This window comes from Saimiri boliviensis, chromosome 20 (assembly GCF_048565385.1).
Source record: "Saimiri boliviensis isolate mSaiBol1 chromosome 20, mSaiBol1.pri, whole genome shotgun sequence".
Taxonomy (NCBI): Eukaryota; Metazoa; Chordata; class Mammalia; order Primates; family Cebidae; genus Saimiri; species Saimiri boliviensis.
In genome coordinates, this window is record NC_133468.1 from 9,807,466 (window position 1) to 9,834,768 (window position 27,303).

The 27,303-nt window shown below is 37.6% G+C and overlaps 1 protein-coding gene across 4 annotated transcripts in view; it reads right to left on the reverse strand.

The window, feature by feature from the left end:
• The window catches only part of CPEB4 (cytoplasmic polyadenylation element binding protein 4), a 79,360-nt gene that overhangs the window by 42,031 nt on the left and 10,026 nt on the right, over positions 1–27,303 (reverse strand). For all 4 annotated transcript variants that reach the window (XM_003936137.4, XM_003936136.4, XM_010346643.3 and 1 more), the window contains exon 2: positions 15,305–15,386. In XM_003936137.4, the coding sequence (XP_003936186.1) occupies positions 15,305–15,386 (82 nt within the window). The remainder of the gene's footprint in view (positions 1–15,304; positions 15,387–27,303) is intronic.

A 27,303-nucleotide genomic window follows, 5' to 3' on the forward strand; every position in this document is an offset into this window, starting at 1 on the left:
TAATGCCTTTCCTAACTCTTCACACTGCCATTTCCCTTCCCACATCAGGCTCTCCAGCCATTCAGAACTGCTGGCCCATAACTTCAACTTCTGGGTTACTCCCTCTACCTAGAATGCCCTTCTCTCTCTGTCCCCAATGTCTTACCACTCAAGCCTCCACACTTTTGTCCAGGCAGTTCCTCTGCTAGGTCTCACATCCCATGATTAGCCTTCCCTGCCCCACATCATCCTTGCTCTGATTCAGATAACACTGTATTTCTTCCAGCATTCTTTACACTTACTACACTGTATTTACATTACTTGTTTCAATCTCTTGCTGTAGGGCAATGAGATCTTTATGAATTTTGAGTTTGATATCCCAGAGCCTGGAGCAGAGAATGGTGCTCCATAAACAGCTGTGGAAAATAAATGAAGCAAAGTCAGCAGTTGGTGGTCTCTCCACCCTGGAAGATACAGTGCAATGGGTACAGTCAAGGCAATTTCATCTTGTGACCTAGGTCAAATTATTTAGCTTTACTGAACTTCAGGAAAAAAGAGATATTTCCATCTACTTCACAAAGCTGTTGTGAGACAGTCTTGAAATAATGTTTGCAGAATGCTAAAAGTCCCTCAGTATGCAGTAGGTACTTAACCAAATTAACTCCTTTCCCTTCCTCAGTTATAAGCCGAAGACAACCAACAATTTTCCACTTGTAAGAGAAAGGACAAGGAGAATTCCTTTTGCCCAGAAAGTTCCAAACTGAAACCTTGGAGAAGGGAGTGGCAAATCTGGGGGATTTTTCAGCTTCGGAGAGATGAGAATTTGCTAGTGTCCGTGATTAAAAACAGGGATATAAGTCTTCTCAGAAGGAGAGAAAAGAACAAAACCTAACCCCTTACTTTTACCAAAATTAAACTGGTAAAGATACAAAAGAATTTTAGTTAATAAAAACTTCAAAAATTCAACCTAAAATTTTTATTTTCAATAAAACCAGGGAGGATCTTCATTTTGAACCCAAACCCCAAATTTAATGTTTTAATTGTAATAGGATGATTGAAAAACAGATTGTAATAGTGGCAAAAGAAAATAACACCTATCTGTAAGATGCGTGAGGTCAATGGAATATGTTTTTACAGGCAGAGGAAGGTTTCATATACAGGAAGGACTGCTTTGACTACAACTTGGGGCAGGTGCGAAGCTACAAGATCTAAAAGCTTCTAAGAATTTCAGGCAGAAGGGAATGTCTATAGAGAACCTAGTACGAAGTTGACCCAATTAAGGAATTCAAAAGATTTCCTACTGCCAGTAAAGCTAACAACAAACCAGCAAGCAGGAAGGCTATTTTTATCCTTGCCAGAAGCCTTCTGACTCTAGATGCTACATTTAGAGGACAGAGCAACAAGATAACTTGCCTTAAGAGGATGTTATGATACCAGTGATTAATGGCAATTTTTTAAGCTCTAAAAATCTAGGCAAAACTAGGCATAGTTTTTGTCCAAACTAAGCCAGCCAAAGTCAGTTGGGAAAAAAAAGGTGAAAAAAATATAATGGAAAGAAAAGTGGAAAAACAGACTGAGTAGCAGAAAAAAATTAAAGCAATCCAGAAAAAAAAGCCAAGGTAGTAAATTAAAATTCTCCTACCTTGCAAAAAGTTTGATTAAAAGAAGCATGTGTTACAAGAGACATATATCAAAAGAACCAGTGAATAAACAAGGTGAAAATAATTTTGAGAAATGGCTCTCTGTACTGACGTGAACACAAAAAAACATCAAGATAAACTTAAGAAATCTCTAGGGACCACAAGCTACGTCAGTGTAAATGATTGAGAACTTTAGAGATAAGAGAGAAAAGCCACAAGAAACCTAATTAGACTTTTCTCTGACTACAGAAACTAAAAAGAATTAAGACTTATTTATAACCACTATTTTATAAAATAGAATACTACTAAGTATTCTATTTTATAGAATATAAATAGAATATATATATATTTATAGAATATAAATATATATATATATTCTTATTTATAGCCACTATTTTATAAAATAGAATACTACTAAGCTGATAAAAAAGCTGCCTTAAAATTGTTTGCTAAAGCCCAAAACCCAAAAAGTAATCTGCAAAGTCACTAGTTGACTTTCGGCATACAGACCTATCTATCATTAACCCTAGTCATTTACTTAACATGAATTCTCACAACTTTTCTGAATATTTTTTTTTTTAAAGACGGAGTTTCACAGTGTTAGCCAGGAGGGTCTCAATCTCCTAACCTTGTGATCCACTCACCTCAGCCTCCCAAAGTGTTGGGATTATTTATAGGTGTGAGCTACCGCACCTGGCAACTCTTCTGAATCTTAATGAAGAATGGACTTGCATTTTATATCTGATCTAAGAATTTCACCTTTTGTTATTTCTCAGAAGGTCCACTACCTATTTTATCCTATCAATACTCAGGGTTCTTACTTTTCCTCTTAGTAATCTTCTAAATTAAATAATAAACAGGATATTCAAAGATACCTGGTAATTATTTGGAAAATAAGCTACATGAAGCCAGGAACCTTTGTTTTTATTTAGTTCCTGATATATCCCAACAATCTAAAACAGTGCCTGGTGCACAGTAGATGCCTGATGTGTATTTGTTGTATGAATCGCCTCAGACAGCTTTGGACTTTATGTATCCACCCAAAGCAGTGCAAAGGTAGGGGTGGAAAGGGAAGGAAGTGTATCTGAATCACGTTCAGAATACACATGCTTAAGTCCCATGGCAAACCTGATGAATAAGAATCAGGGAAGAAAACAAGTCACCTTGGAAAAGTTTCCACTCCCAGTAAGGCACACTTCAGTATGAAACCAGCCAACTGTGAGATCTGAATCTTTCATAGATAATGATAAAATACAGATTTTTAAATTTTGTAACATCTCCTAAATTGAAATTAAGAAATCTTGGCTGGGCATAGTGGCTCATGTTTGTAATCCCAGCACTTTGGGAGGCCAAGCCCAGCACTTTGGGAGGCCAAGGTGGGCGAATTGCTTGAGCCCAGGTGTTTGAGACCAGCCTGGGCAAAATATGGCAAAATCCAGTCTTTGCAAAAAATACAAAAATTAGCCAGGTGCACTGGCAGGCACCCGTAGTCCCAGCTACTTGGGAGACTGAGGTGGGAGTAACATTTGACCCTAGGAGACAGAGACTGCAGTGAGCCAAGATTGTGCCACTGCACTTCAGGCTGGACAACAGAGCAAGATCCTGTCTCAAAAAAAAAGAAAGAAAGAAAAGCAAAGAAAAAAATTGAATGCTTACCTTCTGTCAAAACATACTAGACAAAAATCTTTGTGTTTTCTTAAGTTTGTTTCCTTTCCAGAGGCTACACAATAAATACACAGGCCATTGAACCAGAAGCCAGAAGCTGTGTTTTCTTCCTATACTGACCCTGTAGGTGCCAGGAATCTGAGTGACTTTACAGAAGCTGTTGCATCTCTAGGATCTTCAATTTTTTTCAACTGTAAAATGAAGACCACAAAACTCACATAAAAGGTTATTGTAGAAGTAATTCTCACAGGGACACTGAATAAAAGAGAAATGGTGTCAGAGGTAAGCACCCTTTCACTTGAAACTGGTTGTTAATGCTGCTTCCCATACACAATGACCAGGTCTCCCTCGAAAAGGAAAAATGCAGCCCAGCATCAAAAGTATCCTTCAGTCTACCTGGCATATTAAATATGTTCAAATATTTGTGGAGGTGGAGTATAAGCAGAAGCTAAAATATAAGACACTTCCAAATCACGTGGCCTTAAAGAGGCTTTAGTAGCACCTGTCTCCCCCTCCTAACAAGAACTCCATGTTATACAACGTGGAGTGCACCCATCTCGTCAGATGGCTCCCTCTACCCCCTGGCATTGTGCAGGAGATAGCCTCAGCAGCCCATATTCTCAACCCTGCCACAAAGGAATAAAAGATGGCTTCAGATGTCAGGAAGCTCCAAAATGCTACCTGGTGGAGATGATAAGCTAGGAGAGGGTAAGTAGCCTCCTCACATCTCCCTGTCCTCCTCTTCACCATTTCCTCTGTTAAATTCCCTTTTTATATTATGTTCTTTTTTGTAACAAGGAGCATGCTAATGGCAGGAGTATAAAGCAGAAAAATTAGGGAAATTCTCTAGAGCAGTATTTCATAATCTTTTATAATAAAGACCTACTTTGATCAAAATATTTCAGAGAAGTTTTCCTCCATAAGACTCCTACCCCTACCTCTACCCTAATGAATGCTACAAGTAAAACAGAACAACAACAACAAAATCTTAATATCAGAAGCCTACTATGAATTCAGCAACACCTTTAAATGTATTTTAATTGCATTACATCAGCATCCACATGCTTTTGGAAGATAATCATGCGTACGTAAGTGACATCTATCATCTAACTGGAATGCTTGGTCACTAATGGGTTCACAGGCTCTATCAAATAATTCCCATGGCTGAAGTGGCCCATGGTTCACAAATGGAGAATGAAAACATTTCATGAGGCCAAGTTTAAACAACTGTTTTCTAAACATAATATTTTTAGGCCTATCTCAAAAAGAAAAGATGTAGTTTTTGACCCAAAGCCTTCACTCAACCGACTAAATCTGATTTCTGATTATATCCCTTCTACAAACTATTCCGTATATGAAATACTGCCACACCCAGACTCACATGATACTCATGTGCTACTTTCAGTCATTACACCATAAAAACCTTCAGTTTTATCATGTAAAACTGCACCTTCAGTTCTGTAATATAAGACTGAATTGCTGATAGTAACGTAAAGATCATTAAGTTCAACCCCTCTGTTTACAGGTGAGGAAACTGAGGTCTAGAGAAGTGACCAACCTAAGGCCACAGCACTACTAGTGGCCAAACTAGATTTGAACACAATCCTAAACGCTTTTCCTTTTATTTCGTAACATTTGGAAAAGTCTGTTATATGCTAACAACTTTTGATCATTACAATAAAGAAATCAGGCAGCTGGTTTAAATATCTCTAACCATGCCAGACATATATTATTTGGAATATTATAGCCAGCAGAAGTTAGATTTTTAAAAAGTTATTTATATTTCAATTAATCAAGGCTGCTCTTAAGAATTAATACTTGCTCTTTATTGTCGGTTTCTCAAGCACTAAAGAGGGGCTCTAATTGGATGATTCCTCTTACTCTTTTCCAATATACAGCAACTGGCACCAGCCCAACTGGATTCCAAAGAGATTATGGAACTGCTTTCCCTTCAGAGTTCCACTAATGTTCTTAATTGACTGGTTACCAGGTAATACCCAGAATAAAACAAAGCCTTGCTTTTAGAACTGAGTGCACTGGTGTGGGACTGAATTCAGAATCAGTCAATTAGACAAAATAATGAAGCCCAGAGGCAGCCTGGCCATCTCAACGTCTGATTCGAAAAGTAGTAACTAGTTTAAACCTTCTTAAAAAGTACTCCTTTTACAAACTGAATGGCTAATTACCAAGAACAATTTCAGAGAGTTTTCTCTCTCCTCCTTTTCAGTTTTGGTAGTAAGGATAATGGTAACATGAGGGGGAAAAAAACAAGAAATTCACAATTTATCAGGCCCATAAAGCTGATAAATTAATCAACTGCATAAAAATTCAGGTAGAAACTCCATGCAGAAATTTCAGGAAGTAATAATTTCATGGCACAAGTGTGAACTGTTCCCTCCTTCCTGCTGCTAAAACTGAATGCAGAGAATCTTGAATATTTTTATGACAACTATGAATCAGGCAGCATTTCTTCTCCTCCCCCAAAGTCAGCAAATAACATAGTCTCAGATTACATAACAGGATCAAGGAAAGCCTTAAGACCTTCATAGACAACAAAGGGCTTTTTTATTAAGCAGATATTTGGGCTGTTTTTGTAGCTATCAGGAAATGAGATGGCAAGAGTCACTTCTATAGAATTTTATTAGAGAAGGAAAACATGGAAAAACAATGTGACACTATTAAAGGTACACAATACGCTATATTAATTTAGATGTGACACATGAATGACATGTATCACCATAAATGTTGTGGGCCCCCTTCTCTTTTACACAGTAGGAAGGTACCCAATATTTATCATTGACAAACTGTGGACAAATTCTAAAACCCGTTATACTAATTGTCATTCTGATTTTATTTCTGAGTAGAGATTACTGTTTTCGTCTGTCCAGATGGTAAAACATAAGCTTAAATTGTACACAAAACTTAATATGACAATGTAAAACATTAAAGTGCTTGTTAATTTGTTACCTGATTGTTGCTTGTTTTCTAATTTATCTCTTAAGTTTTTAACTACCATACATAGTTAAATCTCTGCCCTGAATGTATGTCAAGCAATATTAAGTCATAATAACCATAGAATAAGAATGCTTTACTACAACTGAAAAGAAAAAAAAGTTAATGAGTTTAAAAAAATCTTGTAAAAGTATATTTAACTTTCTAATAACATAAAAAGTTTACTATTATACTACCCACCCCCACCCCCCGCCACCCACCGTTACCCTCACCTCTCACTCAGGTAACAAAGAATAAAATAACCAATTTTCACGGCCTCAAAATAGGATTTCTTGTGTTCAGTGTTCAGGATTAAAATAAAAGGGCTGCTTAAGTAATTATGGACCCACATCACGGATGACATAAGACAAATTTCCCCTTTGTGACAAATGCTTATGTGATTTTTAGAACAATTAAAAACAAGGGTCAAATATTCAATCACAAATGTGTGGCAGGTAGAGGGCAGAGGATCACTATTTTCGATTGACTAGTATAAGTTATGTAAGTAAACAGGCCAGATGAAGATCTGGCCCATGCATAAAATGCAGTTTGAACTGAGTTGGTTTCCGTTCAGAGGCTAGAGCGAGGAAGACCTCAGTCTGATCCCATGACCATATCGGCATTCACGTACATCACATGACCCCCCAACCCTGCCCCAGGCATTTTTCCCCTTCCCCGCTTCACCATATAAAAACCCAAAAGACAAAAGCAACAGCAACCCAAAATCTGAAAGGGGATAAGCACACTGCTCAAAATCCACACCTTTGTAAGCTCAACCTACACAGTAGAGTGAGGAATCCAACAAATCCGGATCAAAAGTAAATCAGAAAGCAGGCAGTTGTTCGAAATTAAGAGCAGACCCTTCACTTTTACATACAAAAAAAAATCATGCCACACAACTTGGCTCTCTTCTTCCTCACAGTAGAAGTTACCTCAACACAGAAGCCCAGGTCCCATCCTACAGCACAGCTAAGCCAAGGCAAGAGACTGTTTAGGATGTTCCATTTCCGCAGTCAAGAAAGGGAGAGTGCAAGAAGAGAGGAAACGCACTTCATTCCTAAAAGCCACACACACAATTAATTGTAGCCCAGTTTAAATCATACTCTTGCTGTTTACCTTCCTCCGTTACTTATGAGGCTCTGAGAAGTAAGGCAACTTTCTACTTCCTAAGAGACCTCAGTAACTCCCCTGCTACGCTACTTTGAATTACTTGGTATCATCCAAACAGAGCAAAAAGGGCCAGCCGATTTCAGAAAGGCTCCAGCCAGACACGCAGGCAGCTGCCGGCTGACTCTCAATCCAAAAGACATGATATTTAAAGATCCCTCAATTCATCAGAGACATTTGATACCACATACTAATAATTCACTTGGAAGGAGAAATTTGATTATACATTCAAGCAAAAATAACTGGTTTGCGTTATCCTCCATTTCTTCTTCTTCTTCTTCTTCTTTTTTTTTTTTTTTAAGATGGATTTTCACTCGGGGGCCCAGGTTGGAGTGCAATGCCTCAATCTTGGCTCCCAGCAACCTCTACCTCCCGGGTTCAAGCTGTTCTCCTGCCTCAGCCTCCCAAATAGCTGGGATGACAGGCGCCCACCACCATGCCCAGCTAATTGATCTGTTTTTAGTAGAGAGGGGGATTTCACCATGTTGCTCAGGCTGGTCTCGAACTCCTGACCTGAGGTGCCCCACCCGCCTAGGCCTCCCAAAGCCCTGGGATTACAAGCATGACCCACCACGCCTGGTCTGTCCATTTCTTCTTTATGGTACTTTGAATCATGCTCCATTAAATGTCCCTTAAAGGAAAATGTTCACCTAATCTTTTAAAAAGGTTGGAGGTTAGGGTACCAGTAATCTGTTCTTATTTTGCCACAGGCAAACCAATTTAAATAGAAAAAGGTTAAATACTGTATGAAATTATATACCCTCCCCACCATTCCTACCTGAAATAAATCATTCTAATATTAAAGCAACAGAATCTATTTTAGCAGTACTTCCTTTTGTTTTGAAAAAATTTTACTTACACCCAAATTGCTTCAAATTTATAACATATGAAATTAATAAGTGACAAAATTTAGCAACTCTCATGGCAAGTTTCTAGAGCTACTTCAGCCTGCATAGAGTAAGTATCTGTATAAAATATTTGTTCTAATGCCTCTGTACCAGTACACAACATGTGTTCTCTGAGTCAGCTAAGTGATTGCAATTTCGAATATAGGAATATTAGTAAAATTGTGTATCAAAAGAAAAGTTAAGGTTTTCTGACTATTATTTATTACATATTTTTACGTAGCACTAAACTCATTCTCTCCCTACTGTAAAGATCTAGAATTTAAATAAGTATCCCAACAGCCACTCTCTTACAATGATATAAAAAAACTTATGAAACTGATGAAACAAGCATTGTGTACTAAACTTTCAATTGAGTTTCATGATTTTCTTCTAGAAAGGCTATTATAAATTCTTTTGCTTAGCAACAAAGAAAAGCAGCACAGATGGAATCATCACTTGCCTACTCATTTAAGCATTTGTTTCAAACAAATTTACAGCAATAAAAAATAGTCAGGGAAGGGTCTCTAAATTTAACATGTAGATAGAGCAAGAAAAAATATGAAAGTGTTTTAAATGCAAGGTCACAACACCTTTAGCAGTCAGGAATTAAATACATAGCATTTTTGGAGTAGATCCATAGCTTTTAAAATAAAGCAATGCAAGAAACACGTGAGGCAGTCATGTATTTAACTGTATAACATGCTTCCACTACTTACTCTACATATGCAATAGGTTTCCTGGGCACCATGGGGATATGTAAAAGACTGGCACTTTAAACAACTTGCATTTCTGAATGCAATCATTATTGCTTACATTCAAATTAAGTACTTGAAATGCTGGAAACTCAGAGGAACTGTGGTGGATATGTTGAGTCTACCCTTTCAAAAACTGAAAGCTAGATAGATTCTACAACAATATGAAGAGAAAAAGACTCCAATTTCACAATATTCAAAGGAATAATATGATATTCTAAGTCATAACTTAATATCTGAAGAACACCTATAATGTTTTGACAGTCTGTAGATTGCCTTTGTTCTCTCAATAATTTTGCTGTCTCGTTTTGGCTTTCTAGTGAAATGAAGCAAATTGAATATTACATTGTTTTCATATACTGAATTTTTAAAATACTCAACCACTCTTATGAAACTGTGGATTGTTGTATTCTGTCTGATGTCTGATAATTTTTAAGCACTATTTTTGTCTCTTTATTCCCTTCACATAAAGAAAAAAAGGCTCCTTAATTTTCAGAGGTCTCTCTATACACTGAATATAACACTGCTTTATGAATCTTTATTTCACTGTGTCCAGCCTATGCTTCAGATGGCTGAAAACAGATGTACTGGCATGTGGTTTTAATCTATTTCATGCTGCTCCATTTCTAAGTAACAAATATCAATTTTACAAGTGAGAAAAAACAGGAATAACAACAGGATACAATATTCCCAAAATAATCATCTAGGTATCTATCTATAGCAGTAAAAAATTTTTCTGTCTGGGTGAAGAAAAAACTTGATAAGCCTAATAGTATTGTAGCAATGCACGAGCTGCCACCTGGGAGATCAAAATTCAAACTCAGCTTGTAGCTCAGGCTCTAAGCTTATGAGACTGGGTGTGCAGTAAAGAAAATGAAATAGGTCTCCGGGGAAGAGCTTCTGCGGATTGTCACTGGTGTTGGTTATGGAGAAGGCAATACACAATTTCGCAGATAAAAATAACATCCAGACTTGCCAGCTGACCAGAAAAAGGACACAGAGATAATGAATGAGAAGAACCCTTTTCCTTCCCCAAAGCATAAAATCTGCCAGGCTCAGTGGCTCAGGCCTGTAATCCTAGCACTTTGGGAGGCCAAGGTGGGTGGATGACCTGAGGTCAAGAGTTCAAGACCAGCCTGGCCATCATGGTGAAACCACATCTTTTAAAAAAAATTAAAAAAAAGAGTTAAATCCCTTATACATAGAAAAAATGATAGTAGCCTCAAAATTCTTAGAAAAGCAATTTAAAATAAGCTGTAAAAAAAACCCTAATATGAATTATGAAAGCTATGTACTCCTTTGAACATTTGTTTAAAAAAAAAAAGATAAATTTTCCAACAAGTCAGTTGGAATCAGTAACACATTCATACAGAAATTCAAAAACTGTACTTGAAGATTCCTAGGCCTATCAAGCATTTTGTTGAGAGTAAAAATAAAATTTTTAACCCCATTACAGTAAGGGAGATTTTTTTTTTGTTCCCAAATGAAAAATACAAATTAAGTTTTCTAGCTCTTTTGAAAATTTAAGTTAATAATAAGCATACCAATAGATTCAACTTGTAGTTCCCATAGCAAATGTAGGCCTTATTATTTAAACACATACACACACAAACTGTATATCTATGAGGAACTAGAAATTAAAGATAAAAATAAATGAGATCATTCATAATTTTTATGAAATTATTTTTAAGATAAGTATTAAAGTTGTCTTTGAATTGTGAAGTCTTTAAAACAATCAAATGTTTAATTTTTTTTCTAAGAGGTATACTGTTCTCTAGTAATCTCAAAATTAATGCTAATCTCCTTTTCTTTTCCTTTCTTCTCTTTTTTCTTTTCTTTTGTGACAGAGTCTCTCTCTTCTGTCGCCCAGGCTGGAGTGCAGCGGCAAGATCTCAGCTCACTGCAACCTCCGCCTGCTGAAGGGTCAAGCAATTCTACTGCCTCAGCCTACCAAGTAGCTAGGACTACAGGTGCACACCAGCACACCCAGATAATTTTTCTATTTTTAGTAGAGATAGGGTTTCACCATGTTGGCCAGGCTGGTCTCGAACTCCTGACCTCAGGTGATTCACCCACCTCAGCCTCCCAAAGTGCTAGGATTACAGGTGTGAGCTACCACACCTGGCTAATGTCAATTTTCTATTTTCTGTTCTAAGAAAGCAGAGTGCTGGAAGAGTATTTTATATATTTATTTTCAAAATGCATTGGTAAGTGTTAGGCACCTATTTCAAAATGACAATGTGTTTCTTTTTAAGTTATTCAAATTTTTATCTTTATTATCTTTAAACAAAATTTCACAATAGAATGAACAACTGTTAAAATCAAGCATAGTACTCCTAAAATAGCTATCTAAATCAGAAGATAGTTTAACAAAATAAAATGTTACCCTGAGCAAAAACAATGTCTTGGTACCGATAGGCTACAATGATACAAAGGTCATGATCTTGTTTGAGAAAGAAAACAAGCATAACTATAATCTGGCATTTTAGGTCTATGCACTCATCTGTGAATTTTTTATTGCTCCTTGTAGGAAAAAACACACAAAGTTCCTGTAATATACTCAAGCCAGACTAGCACCTAAACTTAAACTGAAGCTGGCTTTTCTGATAAGCGTGAAAGCAGACTTCGATGTTTAGTAATAATACATGTAATTTCTTTAGTGTCTTCTATGAACCAGGCAATATACTGAAATCTATAGCTGCATCATATCATGTAGTCTTCACAGCCACCACAGACTGTAGTGGCAGAATGGCAGTTAATCAGATCTGATTCCAAAACCCACTGTCTTTCCATTCTGTCATGTTGCAGTCTATAAATCACTATTTTACAAAATCTGTATGTTCTAGATCAGACCAATCAGACTTAATTTTTTCTGTCATCAGACCTAACTTTTGATTATCCCTATATCAGTTTAAAGAAACTTAATTTAGTAAAAATTAGTAAGAAGAACTTAAAAAGAGAAATAGAATAAAGGCAGAACTTTAAACAATTACCATTCAGCAAACTAGAAGAAAAAATCTGATAAAGATGTCCTGGCTAAAACTGATGCCCAAGGAAATTCTATTGTTAATTGTATTAGAATAATGTATGCAGGCCGGGTGTGGTGGCTCACACCTGTAATCTTAGCACTTTGGGAGGTCAAGGCGGGTGGATCATCTGAAGTCAGGAGTTCAAGACCAGCCTGACCAACAAGGTGAAACCCCATCTCTACTAAAAGTACAAAAATTAGCTGGGCTTGGTGGTGTACGCCTGTAATCCCAGCTACTTGGGAAGCTGGAACAGGAAAATTGCTTGAACTTGGGAGGCGAAGGTCGCAGTTAGCCAAGATTGCGTCACTGCACTCCAGCCTGGGTGAAGAGCAAGACTCCATCTCAAAAAAAAAAAAAAAAAAAAAAAAAGAATAATGTGTGCCAACTTTTTTATCTAACAAACATAACTATTAATTAGAGGTTTGCTTCTTAAAATGTTACATAACAAGTTGTTTCTATCCACTGCAATTAACCTGTATTTTCTGTGATAAAAACTATAGGCGCTTAGAAAAATGATTTCCAATTACTTATTATCTATAGTGCCTAGTGTATAGGAAGCTCTTTGAAAAAATGTGCTGAAAGAGTTAAACACATTAAGAATATGTTCTTTAACAACTTTTTTCCTTTTTTTGGAGACAGGGTCCTGAATAGCAGGAACACAATTCACTGCAGCCTCAACCTCCTGGGCCCAGGTGATCCTCCTGCCTCAGCATCCCAGGTAGAATCAGGTATACCCATCTTGCCGAGGCTGGTCTTGAATTCCTGGGTTCCGGCCATCCTCCACCTTGGCCTCCCAAAGTGCTAGGATTACAGATGTAAGCCACCACACCAGACATTAACTTCTTTTTTTAAAATTATTTTATTATATAGAGACAGGTATCACCATGTTTTCTTTCTTTTTAAAATTATTTTATTACATGGAGACAGGGTCTTCAGGGTCTTGCCATGTTGCCCAGGTTGGTCTCAAACTCCTGGACTCAACTGATTCTCCCTCCTTTATACCTTCCAAAGTCCTAACTATAGATTCACAGCAAGTTGCAAAAGTAGTACAGAGAAAGCCTCTTTATCTAGTGTTCTCAAATGGTAACATTTTATATAACTATAATACAAAACCAGGAAATTGACATTGGTACAACCCACAGACATTCGTATTTTTCCTTTAGCTATTTTCTTTAAGAGTGTACAATTTTTCTGGTGCTAGAAATAGGACCTTAGACCCTTCATTTTGCTGAGGAGAAAACAAAGGGTCCAAGAGGCTGAAGGACTACCCACAGTCAGAATGCTAAAAAGCAGCAAAAATAAAGCCAGCTCTGAGTGAGGGATCAACTTTCCTCAGCTATACAGCATGCATCTGCACTAGTCATCCACCAGAATTCCGTAAGAAACTCAGTAAAGACCTTCCAAATATGCTTCATTCAAACGTATCATATCAGATGGATGCCTGTTTTTTTTAAATATTATTTTTTTCTCTCTCCAGAAACCTGAAAGCTTTCCTCATTAAAAAATATTGTCACTATTGGTCTACTGAAAAATACATAAAATGTTTTTCTGCATCAGTAACATGATAAGGCAAACTCAAAGGAAAACTAGGCTAAGTGGGTCACCAGTTGAAGCAACAGGCTGCCTTACCACCTTTGACCTCAGTGCAAAGCTCTATGTCTGGCACAAAGCAGGTCATAATTATCGAATCACTGAATGAATGAATGAATGAATGAATCAACAAGCCAACAACTTAAGTGGGACATCCAAATATACCAAAAGCTCTAAATTTCTTTAAAAAAAAACAACACATACCTGCTTTCTAGGAGACCGGTATTTTTGTCCAGAAAAATGTTTTATTTTGTGGGATACTTTTCCCAAAATTGGAGGAAGGGCCTTAGTAAATATCTAGACTTTTTTTTTTTTTTTTTTTTTTGATATGGAGTTTCGCTCTTGTTACCCAGGCTGGAGTGCGGTTCACCACAACCTCCGCCTCCTGGGTTCAGGCAATTCTCCTGCCTCAGCCTCCTGAGTAGCTGGGATTACAGGCATGTGCCACCATGCCCAGCTAATTTTTTTGTATTTTTAGTAGAGACAAGGTTTCACCATGTTGACCAGGATGGTCTCGATCTCTTGACCTCCCAAAGTGCTGGGATTACAGGCTTGAGCCACTGCTCCCGGCCTAGTCTTGTAATTTTCATTCCTGGCTACAGGTTAGCATCACCTGAGATATTAAAAAAATAATATGCCAAGCCTGCAACCCATGTATGGAATGAGGTCCAGACATCTATATTTTATTTTTAAAGCACCTCCCTCAGGTGATTCTATGTTTTTATAAAGATGAAGAAATTGAGACCTAGTCAAATGGAATGTCTTATTCAAGATAGACAGCTTGTCAGTAACAGAATGGAGACCAGAACTCATGTAGAAATAGTACTTTTTTTTTTTAGAGACAGGGTCTTGCTATGCTGCCCAGGCTGGAGTGCGGTGGCTATTCACAAGCACTATCCCACTACTGATCAGCATGGAAGTTTTGGCCTGCTCCATTTCCAACCTGGGCTGGTTCACCCCTCCTTAGGCAACCTGGTGGTCCCCCACTCCTAGGAGGTCACCATATTGATGCCAAACTTAGTGCGGACACCCGACGGCATAGCACACTACAGCCTAGAACTCCTGGGCTCAAGTGATCCTCTCACCTCAGCCTCCCAAGTAGCTGGGCATGCACCACCGAGCCCAGCAGAAATAGTACTTTTTTAAAAACATAATACATAGAAAAAAAATTCTGAGAACCACGAAACTTCACTTTAACTTTGAAAGTATTGGCTATTTTTTAAAATGTGAAACTAGGCAAAAATTCTACCAACAAGTGAACGCTTCCTGGAACAGATCATTGTCATAAGTAGGTAGACATAAACAATTGAGGCAATGTGAAGTTACTGCTTGAGATATTAAAAAAATAAAATAAGGTATGTGGTTGGTGTCTTTGAGCTAATTGCCCATTGTTAGATTGCTTAATTGGCATCACAATGGCTCCACTGTAGAGGTTCATCAAATATGTTGGATTTTTTAACAAGAAGAGGTATATATGTAAATCGATAGAACTTACTGCATACAACGTGACTCCATAATATTTGTCAGACTATGTATCAGATTAAATAGATAACATACATTTAAAACTACTGTCTAAAATCAACTGAGTATATTTCTAAACTTACCTTTAATGGTATCATTTTCAGCTCTCATTATGTCAATGAGTGAACTCTCCAGTGAGTGCATGTCGAATGTCCTGGGGCGATCCTGCAGACACAAACAGCCACAAAGTATTTTTTAAAATAGCATTTAAATATAAAAGAGAACAATAAGTTGTATTAGATGGGACACAGATCACAACGTAGCAATTTTCCTCTCCATATAAGGCATATTATTACTAAATGTTATTAACACCAAACATCAAAAACCACAAACGTAAGTGCACAGGGCTCAGCAAAGAGTGATCAGATTTCTAACAATAATTTCAACAAAAGCATCACATTTATTCAGAAAGCCAAAACCATTAAAACTAATTTCTATATTAGTTAAGAGCATTACATAAATGTAAAAAAAAATATGTTATTCTTTCCCATCACTTAAGATTGCAAAAATGTGGCAAAGCTTTCCAGACTTGTCCCATTAGTTATCTGCTAGAATGGTACCTATATCTGCTGTTCAAAATAGCTATATTTTCTTATAAGGCAAGATTTAAAAATAGTTATCAAATGATTGTAAGATTACTAAGTGGTATTCAAGAAAATGAGAGAAACCATAGTTGTTTTTTTTTTGAGACAGAGTCTCACACTGTCCTTGGGGCTAGACTGCAGTGGTACGATCTCGGCTCACTACAATCTCTGCCTCCCGGGTTCAAGTGATGCTTGTGCCTCAGCCTCCCGAGTAGCTGGGATTACAGACACCCACGACCATACCCAGCTAATTTTTTATATTTTTAGTAAAGATGGGGTTTCACCATGTTGTCCAGGCTGGTCTTGAACTCATGACCTCAAGTGACCCTCTTGCCACAGCCTCCCAAAGTGCTGGGATTACAGGCATGAGCCACCGGACCCAGCCAAAATAAATTACATACTTCTCAGCTGGGCATGGCAGGCACCTGTAATCCCAGCTCCTCCAGAGGCTGAGGCAGGAGAATGGCTTGAACCTGGGACGTGGAGGCTGCAGTGAATTGAGATCATGCCATTGCACTCCAGCCTGGGGAACAAGAGTAATACTTTGTTTCAAAAAAAAAAAATTTTTTTTGATTTATACATCTCTATATATTATCAAAGTTGTTATTGACTGTTAAGTGATTTGCCTTCTCTAAAGATAAGTTTTTAAAATTAATAATATATATGAGAAGTTGAAAAAAAAACTCCTTCCTTCCAAAAAACATGTAAAAAATAATCTTGGTAGACTCTCCCTTTCCCCAACATAAAAATAAATCTGGAATAATGAAGCACAGAAGCTGCTCTCATTACTGTCACGAGGCTTTCTCTAAGGAGAAGGATGAGAATAGCAATAGAGAACTGCTGAAGCATGTTCTGTCCCTCCCTGCCCCCAATGCAACATGTTATTAGGTCCCCAAACAACTCAGTCATTACTTCTGGTAAATAAAGGCTAAAAAGATCAGAGTTAGAATAAAAGTTAGAATCTAGATGAGAAAACCAAAAAAACCCTCAATTCTTATTTACTCTAAACTTGCAAAGTTAGAATTGGTTTTGTTGCCATTAAAATTAAAGGAAAGAAAAAGTGTGGGTACATTGCTGACCTGAAACTCTGGCTTAACAAAGTGCATTTCAAGAGTGGGTGAGGAATCCTAAAATATACAACATCTCAACTGCTCTGACATTCCTCATGATAAAGAGTACTAGAGACAACTAAAATCAAGGTTTAGCTTGATAAATTAAAAGTAGGAGATGAAAACATTTTAAAAGTAAACTGAGATGAAGCAATAATACATGCTTTCGACCCACCTTAAGGATACTGTACATAAACACACAAAGACCACTGCAAGCGTATTAAAGAAAAAGAGGATCCCAAAGGAATCTGCAAGCAGAATTCTAATACCTTCTACTCAATTATATTTCCTTTTACATTACTATTTAAATTCAAAGCTTTGGCTTTATTCAAAAAAATCACCTAAGGCCAGGCTCGGTGGCTCACACCTGTAATCCCAGCACTTTGGGAGGCCGATACGGATGGATCACAAGGTCAGGAGTTCAAGACCAGCCTAGCCAACATGGTGAAACCCCCCATCTCTACTAAGAATACAAAAAGTTAGCCAGGTATGGTGGTGCATGCCTGTAATCCCAGCTACTCTAGAGGCTGAGGCAGGAGAATCGCTTGAATCCAGGAGGCAGAGGTTTCGATGAGTGGAGATCACACCATTGCACTCCAGCCTGGGCAACAGAGTAAGACTCTGTCTCAAAAAAAAAAAAAAAAAAAAAATCACCTCCTAATTTTATCCCCCTCCTTTTTTTTTCTTGAGACAGAGTCTTGCTCTGTTCACCATGCTGCAGTGCAATGGTATGATCTCAGCTCACTGCAACCTCCGCTTCCTGGGTTCAAGTGATTCTCCTGCCTCAGCCTCCCAAGTAGCTGAGATTACAGGCCCACGCCACCAGGCCCAGCTAATTTTTTTTTTTTTTTTTTTTTTTGGTATTTTTAGTAGAGACAGGGTTTCACCACGTTAGCCAGGATGGTCTGGTCTCAATCTCCTGACCTCGTGATCCACCCACCTCGGCCTCCCAAAGTGCTGGGATTATAGACATGAGCCACCGTACCCGATCTTTATACCTTTTGAAAAAAAAAAAAAAAAAAAAAAAAACTTGTTGGGACTTCATTTTTCTACTTTCCTAGCTAACTTCTAGAACCTCTAAGCTGACAGAGGACATCCTCCATTTGAGAGTATTTATTTTTTGATGGACGTAACATTTCTCCTCTATGCTTGGTAACACATCTTACCCCATATGATTATTCTGCTTCCCTGAAATAGGGACCACTCCTCCTGACCCCATCTCATCATGCAGATATTCAGCAATGTGCATGGAATGGTTTTATAATACCACTGCAACTTGGGTCCAAGGACAGTATATTTGGCTATAATCTAATATTACAGGTAGGAGACAGTATTGCAAGTTCCCCCCCCAGAGGTGGGAAGGTTAGGGTGAGGATGCAGATGGGGAAGAGTGAACAGGTGCTTTACCATTCTATTCGGCTCTAAACTGGTATGACTCCCTCCAGAACATCTTTGCCACTTCTTCCACCTGATTCTTTCCTCATTATCCTCATCTCCTCAACAAGATCTGTCTATAGAGAGGCAGGAGTACATATGGCCAGGATCAGACTATGGGTTAGTATTCACAAAAGGGAGAAGCCCTTCTCTGTTTACACTTTCATCTCAAGTACTAAATTAAAACAAAACCTGCATATTCTTTCAGAAGCCAAGTCGATTTGAGGCATAATTTGTTTAGAAGTTAATATAAAATTACACTATCTCATTCTATAGTTGCTGGATATGTTCTCTTTCAGCAATAAACCACACCTTTAAAAGGGCCATCCATTTCCATCTCCAATGCAAACCAGTCTTGGAGGCAGTCATTCCTGGTGTCTGTTCACTTGGCTGTGCCCTCTGTGAGCTTCACAAGAGCAGGAACTATGTCTCACATCAAATATTTCCAGTGTGTCTACCACAACAGGGTGACGGTGTGCCAAGACAGTCATATCCTAAGCCCACAAGGCTGCCCAGGAGAGCCTGGGGTGGCAGGAGCTTCCTGGCAGATGATCTTATCATTTTCTGTATCACTCTGCCTCACATAGGTCTTGGCAGGTAGAAAGCATGCAAATGTTTGCTAAATCAATGAATGGAGGTATTCCTTCACGTAATTTTTAAACATTTAAAATATTTCTTCTCTCCTACTTCCTTAAGATTTATCTTTATATTTCCCATTTCCCTCCAAAGAGCTGTATGTTTTCTTTCGGGGGAAGTGAGGAATTAAGGTTAGTGTTCATTTTCATACAACAGAGTAAGCAACCCTGTTAATTTCTGGAACGTGCATTTTGCCAATCAAATGACAAGGGCACTGAAAAACGAAGCAATTGATAAAAAATACAACACAGACTGTTTTTGTTTGGTTTGTTTTATAAGCGCTATTTCCAGTAAGTCAAGAAACCTTCTTTTTACCTATAAGTTTTTGTTTTTTTTGATATAGTGTTTTTAATGCAGTATTATTAATAGAGTTCAGTAAACTACTCCACACCTTCCTCCCACTACCCTGCCCCATGGGCACCCCAAGCATCCTGCAGGAAACACAAAGATTTTTGCTGACTTCTAAATGGTGAAGTACATTAAAACTAAATCCAAAATGAAATTTAAAACTTTCAGTAATGTTTTGTGAGATGAAAAAAAAAATTCTCCATCCTTTTTACACTAATTTTTAGTAATGATAGTAATTTATTTTTCCTATAATTTGTTACGACTTAATCCAGGGATGACAAGTAAATACAAATACACGAAGTCTGTTCAATTGGTACTATTAGATGCAAGGTGTTTTGAGAAGGAGTCTCAGGCTCTACAGGAACTCAGAAGGAAACTGCCTCCACAGACTGCCGCAAAGTATAAGGCCTAAGTACTTCATTCCTGCCAACCCTAGCCTAATAAGCATTCTTCCCCACAACCCAAACTTATTAGCAAGTATACTTACTATAAACATTTTGTTTATGATGCTTTGGTAATTCAAACAGTTCAAAAACCATATATTTTGTCATGTAAACATTCTGTTCTCAGAGTGGTTTTAAAATTGTCATTCTTGATTTACCCCCTCACTGCTCTTTTCTGTCCATTTTGAATATCTAATTTTAAAAATCCTGAAATACGTCTGTACCATTAGGAACTAGATAAGGGGAATACAGATAAATGAACCCAAGGTATAAGAACAGTACAAACAATGCTGGTTTCCCTATGCAACAACCAAAGAGTCAAATCAAAAGAATAAGAGGGCTTTGATTTCCACATTTCATTCTTCAATTTTGCCTTTTTAAATTGTTAATTGCACCAAATATAACCACTGACCTATTTTCTAGGATCCATTTCCCAAAGATCAAACTAACTGTAAAATAGAAACCTTGTTAGGTTATGCTCTTCTTGATTGACTTTGAGCTGATGACCAAAACATGAACATTAGTAAAAATGGGTGGAACGGGCATTAGACACTAGGAAGCTCCAACTCTGCCTGTCGTATTATATGAGCTTGGGCACTTTCGTACTTTATACCTCTTTCCTGGTCCATAAAAGGAATGGTTTGATTAGAATCCTAATGTCCCTGTCCTAACTCCAAAATGTTCTAGCTTCCTGATATCCTAACATGTCTGTGCTCTTTCAAGATTTATAGTTTAAATTATGATGATAATTATGGCAGGAACCAAAAATGAGGGTGAGAATTTATTAATCAAAGTCTATCACTTCTGCCCACAAAAAGGCAAGGGTCAGTGATCAATTAGTAAGAAAACAATCATTCAGAGTGGACCAGCCTGGCCAACATGGCAAAACCCCGTCTCTACTAAAAATACAAAAATTAGCTGGGCATGGTAATGCGTGCCTGTAATCCCAGCTACTTGGGAGGCTGAGGCAGGAGAATCATTTGAATCCACGAAGCAGAAGTTGCAGTGAGCTGAGATTGTGCCATTGCACTCCAGACTGGGCAACTTAGTCTCAAAAAAAAAAGGACAATCATGGCATTTTCATTATGCTATACAAACATAAAATAAGCTTCTTGGAAAAAAAAAATCTACCTAAAAATGTGCTGAGGGAAAGGGGAGTGAAGTGTGCTGGTTTCAGATAGATGATTAGAGAATCTCTTACAAAACAAAAGATACTGACAACTCAATTTACTTCAGCCCCACTGCCAGTTTCTCTTGGCACCCTGATGGGAGAAATTAGAAAAGAAGAACCCTTTATTGAGCATCTACTAAGCACCTGATATTATTCTAGGTACTTTATTAATACTATCTTAATTGATCCTCAAACCTCCTAAGTTACATTTTATTATTCCTTTGAGATAGGGTCTCACTCTGTTGCCCAGGCTGGAGTGTAGTGGCATGATTACAGCTCACTGAAGCATCAAACTCTGGCCTCAGCCTCTCAAGTAGTTGAGACTACAGGTGTGAGCTACTGCACCCAGCCTATTATTCCTATTTTAATAAAAACTGAGACTAAGGAAAACCTATGCAATTTACCAAACAGATTGATTACTGCATAGTTCAGTGGCATAGTCAGGATTCATGGTTACTGCATAGTTTAGTGGCATAGTTGGGATTCAAACCCAAGTCTTACTACAAACCAAGCGATCCATCCTTGGGTAGGGTAATGATCACAGCAGTCAAAGAAGCACACTAATTAAGACATACATTTGAATTAAAAAGGCACTCTGCTTTAAGAGTTCTGAGAGCATGAACGTGCTAGCTAGTGCCTGGCAAACAGTAGGCACTCAAATATTACTTATATTTTACTTATACAAATGTTACCTTTGATATTCTACCTATACACGATACATATCAGAGATACTAAAAAACCATAAGAAGAGAAAGAGAAACCTTCTCTTCCTTCTCCCCATTGAGATGACAGAGTGGAACACAAATTAGGGACCTATCATAAATGCTTCTCTGGGTTATCTACTAAGCACAGGAGTATTGCTGGTAGTAATAGTAATAGTAGTAATAGGATTAATATCAGCAGCTAACATTATGCATAAGCTCATTTATTCCTCACAAAACCCCAATATACAACTAGGTATGCTCAGTTATCATTCTACTTCACAGATTAAGAAGCTTAGAGTAATTAAATAATTCCATCAATGTTAGATAAGTGGAGGCAGAAAGTGAATCCAGGCCTTCTGACTCTAGGACTTGTGAGCTTAATAATCACGATGGAAAATAAAAGATCACCAATGATTTTCAAGGCTCAGCAAAAGAAACTTTATCACAATGCTGAAACCTCATCTTACTTTGCAGTTTTAATTGTTATATTTAATATACTGAGTTGCATGTCAGTAACTGGTTAGTTTCAGTTTCTGTTGTCTCTACTTCACAGGACAATTTCTAAAAGAAAAACCTTATGATACTACTATGAAAATCAAAGTTGACAAAAATAAGCTTCTGACAAAATGAATGTTTCAGAGAGGATCCTTCTTTTTAATATATACCTGAATACTGCCTGCCCTGGCAAAACAGGAAGACCTACATCAGTATATAGCTATCATGACTAGGCTTTTCATAACATTCCAGAAGCTGCCACAAGCTGCATATGAACCTGCTGGTCTGCTGCTATCAGGAAAAACAACTAAATTGTAATTATGCCACAAACCAAAATAATATTTTGTGGCCATTTTTTAAAAATATCCAGATGGATGATTTAGGCCAGTGTTTCTCATACTTGAGAGTACGTCAGAATCACCTGGAGGTCTTGCTAAAATATAGAGTACTGGGTCCATCCTCAGTCTCATTCAGTGTGAGTAGGCCTAAGAATTCACATTTCTGACAAGTTTCCAAATGACACCAGGGATTACTATTTGAGAACCACTGAATTAAGCAATTCCATTCAACAGGTTAACTTAATTAGATCCTTGGGGGTGTGCTTTATAGCATATATCCTGGTTGGCCAGCTATGATGCAGTTCAGCTTAAATATTTTATAGGAACTATTGTAAGATTTCCTTATGAAGAGAAGGGCTTTGCTCTCAAAACCTGAAACAGCTCTGCCTTTCAAGTTCTAAGGTCCATACCTTGGGAGAGATTATAACAAAGTTCAATTTCAACAAATAGAGAAGTGTTCTTTAAGAAAAAGCATAAAGAGGTGAGTAGTTTACCATTAAGAACAAATAAAATACAAATTTGGTGCTTGAATTTTCACAACAAAATATTATCCCTGGCATCCATATATTCATGTCTGAAGCATATAACTTATTTTTCATTCAGCTACATAGAATATCTGCCCTTCAGGTATTTACTACTGACATGTCTTATCTATCTCACAACTGGTCAAATGCCCTATAAGACATCTTTATCCAAGATAAACAGTATAATCAAAGGATATGCTAATTACTCATTCCTTCAGATTCAACCTATTTATCAAGTCACATCATCAGAAAATACATACTATATTCTGGTCTCTTTTGACTTGCTTTTATAGAATTATGGCTTAACAGCATGATCTCAGATTTTAATAAGCAGAAAACATTAGTAACTGCCATTAGTTAAACATATATGAATTTTCTTGTAAAAATCTGTCAGCAATGGAAAAATTCATTGTCTGTCAATACCCCATGATTAGAAACCTGCAAGGCAAATTTCTCTCAAAAATGTTTCTCTCTTGTTTACAAGCATGCTTATTTTCATCAGAGAATGAGATCTACATCACCCATGACGTTACATTTTTGTCTTGGATGTTAGGATGTTCACAGTCAGGTTATGTGCTCAGAGGCAATAACTTTACTAAGTTTAAATGTTCTCATCTAAATATAACCCATGCTACCCACCACCATCACCACCACCAATCTGTTATTGCTTCTTTTTATACTTGAGTTAGTATGATTTGGCTTTACCAGACTGAGTCTAAAACACAAAATGTAATTAATTGAATGCAATCACATTATTAAGAACCAAAGCCAAAATTCAGCTACCCCTTGACTCATTCTATTTCTATAAAAACATACATTACTCTGCTCATCACTTCTCAGACTGCTACATATCTGTACCAGACTACAAAAGTTTCTCTTTCTGGCTTAAACTTTCCCTTGTAAAGAAGGGAAGGAAAAATATTTGGGTTTGAAAGGAAAGTATACATGAGTATGTCAGCTGCCAAAATAAATAGGAAGTTTGAAATACCAGTAGAGCCCATAATTAATCAAGATAACTATGGGAGTTTTAATCCAAGATTTGCCAAAATAAAATTATCTTGAATTAAATAATATTTAAATTCACAGATCATCAAGAGTTGACTATCCAGTAAACTTTCAGTATTCCACTACCAAATGACCCTCACATCCCTATGCAGGCAGCAAATCCCTTTTCCCTTATGTCTCCCTAGCACTCTGACATCCATGATATTGATAACTCTGTATGACAGGCCACCCACTGCAGCATGAGCTTCACTCATTTTCATATCCATAGCTTGTGGCATATGTGTAGCATGCTGTAAAGCCATCGCCACTGATAGACGAAGTGGCTAACATGTTCCTCCTGGCTCTGTATTGTGCATCTTACAAGAATTATATAACATTCACATATTTTAGTTCCTCACAACCACCATGTGAAGACAGTACCGTCATGTATTATCCCCATTTTAGGCAAATGAAGCTATGAGAAGTTAACTAATTGCCCTACAAAGTCACACAGTAAGTAGTAGAGTCTGACTTCAAAGCAGATGCTCAGGAAAAGTGGGTTAAGTGAAGTTTTGTTTTAGCCTAGAATTTTTGCTCTATTGACACCTGCAAGGTACGAAATCTTTCACTGTATATACATGGCCTGAATGAGGACAACGAGTGTCAGAGATTAAAGTTAAAGCAGTAATTATCTGAAGTAGGAGGAATCACATTTAACAGCATCTCATTTCTTAGCAAGTTCCCTCTTCAATCAGTACTTCTTCATTATGACTCCTGTAATGAAGGTAGAGTCTAACAGATCTTAGGTTGCCACATGTTCCCTAATAGAATTATAAACTATAACTAAATGAATGAATGTCTTTAGTGGATTACCTTGGATCAACAGTTCCATTTGGATGCCATGTGAATGGACAAATAAGATCTCTCCAGAAAGCCTCTGAGAACATTTTTTATTGCACCTTCACTAAATAAATCACGTTCATTTTGAGCATTAAAATTCCTTAAAATGATGAACACTTCTTGTCATAACTAATTTGTATTAAAAAACCAAACGGGCATTCTAGGCTTGATTAGTCAGTTCCTGAATCAATAGACCTTTTCTTCTTCTTGACAATTGGTTCATACTAATCTTGACTAGCAGAGAAATAATTAAAATCGATCACAAGCTTTGAATTCAAATCACCGCATACTAAGCAAGTGATCTTGATGCTGCAACATCATTGAACCTTAATTTCATCACCAAAATACCACCTCCCTTGTAAAATTGTTGGGAAAAGCAAATGAGATAAGGCATGTGGACAGCAGGAACACAATGCAAGGCAGTTGGTGAACTCATTCAGTAAACATTTCTCTGCCCTATCTCCCTATGGTGCAATGGAAAACAGCATGAAACTCACATTTTAAATTAGATATTGGTTGTATCTGAAAAATCTGGTGATTCTGTGGTATTTTCTATAACCTGTTTTCATAGAGATAATAAAAATAAGCTCAAACCTCTGACCCCAAAACTATCAGTATAAGACTTCTTCTCCCTAATAAGCTGTTCAGGGCAAGAATAGCTTATTAGTTCAAGGAAAGCAGAAAAATAGGTTAAACAATACTAGCACTTAGCCTTGAGGAATTAAGTCATAAAGACCTCAACTGGCTGTTAAGAGTTCCTCTTCTCTATGTCTGCTAGATCTGAGCAGGGTCCAGAGACAGCAGGGAGCGGGGTCAAACCTAAAGCACAACCTTTATTCGTAAACTGAAGCTTATGTCTCGTAACCCTCGACATCGCTTCCTGCTCTTTTTTTCTTTTTTTTGAGACAGAGATTCACTTTGTCCCCCAGGCTAGAGGGCAGTGGCACAATCTCAGCTCACTGCAACTTCTAACACCCTGGTTCAAGCGATTCTCCTGCCTCAGTCTCCCAAGCGGCTGGGATTACAGGTACGCACCAACACACCCAGCTGATTTTTTTATTTTTAGTAGAGACGGGGTGTCACCATGTTGGCCAGAATGGTCTCGATCTCCTGACCTTGTGATCCAACCACCTCGGCTTCCCAAAGTGCTGGGATTACAGGTGTGAGCCACGGTGCCCCGCTCATCTACTCCCAAATTTCTAATCCCAGCTGGTATTTTGGTGGTTTAACTGGACCTCTTATTTTTCTACATTAAAGAAGGAGAAGATGAAGCCAATACTGGCTGCCTTAGAGATTAGCAGCAGATTGAGCAGTGAAACAGGCTGAGCAGGTACAATAGAAATGTGAGCCTTGCTTCAGTTTCTCACTACCCTTCTTTAAAAAAAAAAAAACTTGAAAAAAATTTTAATGTTTTCTCTTAAAGACTCCTTATCTTCTAGAGACACATACTGAACCATTTATAGATGAAATAATATGATATGGGGCAACTGCTTCAAAATAATATAAAAAGGTAGAGAGAGGGTTAAGGGTATAGATTCAACAGGATTCTTCAGGAGCTGATAATTATTGAAGCCAGGTGACATACACATGGGAATTCACTAGACTATTCTGTCTACCATGGAATATGTTTAAATTTTTCCTTAAGAAGACATGGGTCAGGGGGTGCTTTACCAAGAGAGAAAAAAAAATACCACCAGTTGGTCACTATATTTTTCAGCAGTGCTCAAGAAAATCAGTGTGTCATCTAGCCTCAGTCCCACAATTATTTAAGTATAGTGACTTTAAGAATTGTAGTTTATTTACATAAGTTCAGGCCACGTACGGTGGCTCATGGCTATAATCCCAGCAGTTCAAGAGGCCAAAGCAGCGGGGGGGATCACCTGAGGTCAACAGTTTGACACCAGCCTGGCCAACATGGTGAACTAAAAAGTACAAAAATTAGATGGGCCTTATGCCATGTGCATGTAGTCCCAACTACTGGAGAGGCTGGGGCATGAGAATTGCTTGAACCCAGGAGCTGGTGGTTACAGTGAACCAAGATGATGCTACTGCACTCCAGTCTGGGAGACAGAATGAGACCATCTCAAAAAATTAAATTAAATTAAGTTCAAATTATCACACACCAGGTATACATGGTTTTCACATTTTAAGAAACTGTGCTATACTTTGAATAAAACTTTGACTTAATATTTCTGTTAGATGACTTGCTTTTTTAAAACAATAGAATCTTCTAGAAGCCAAATATAAGACATGTCTCATTTTATCCTCAAAAATACCAGACAAAAGAAGAAACTGAAGGACCTGGAAGGTGGTACAGCTTGCCCAGGTCACATAGCTAATGAGTGGCCAAGCCACATCTGGGACCCAGATCTGACGTCCATTAACTAAGATAATTTTTCTAACAACATTTTC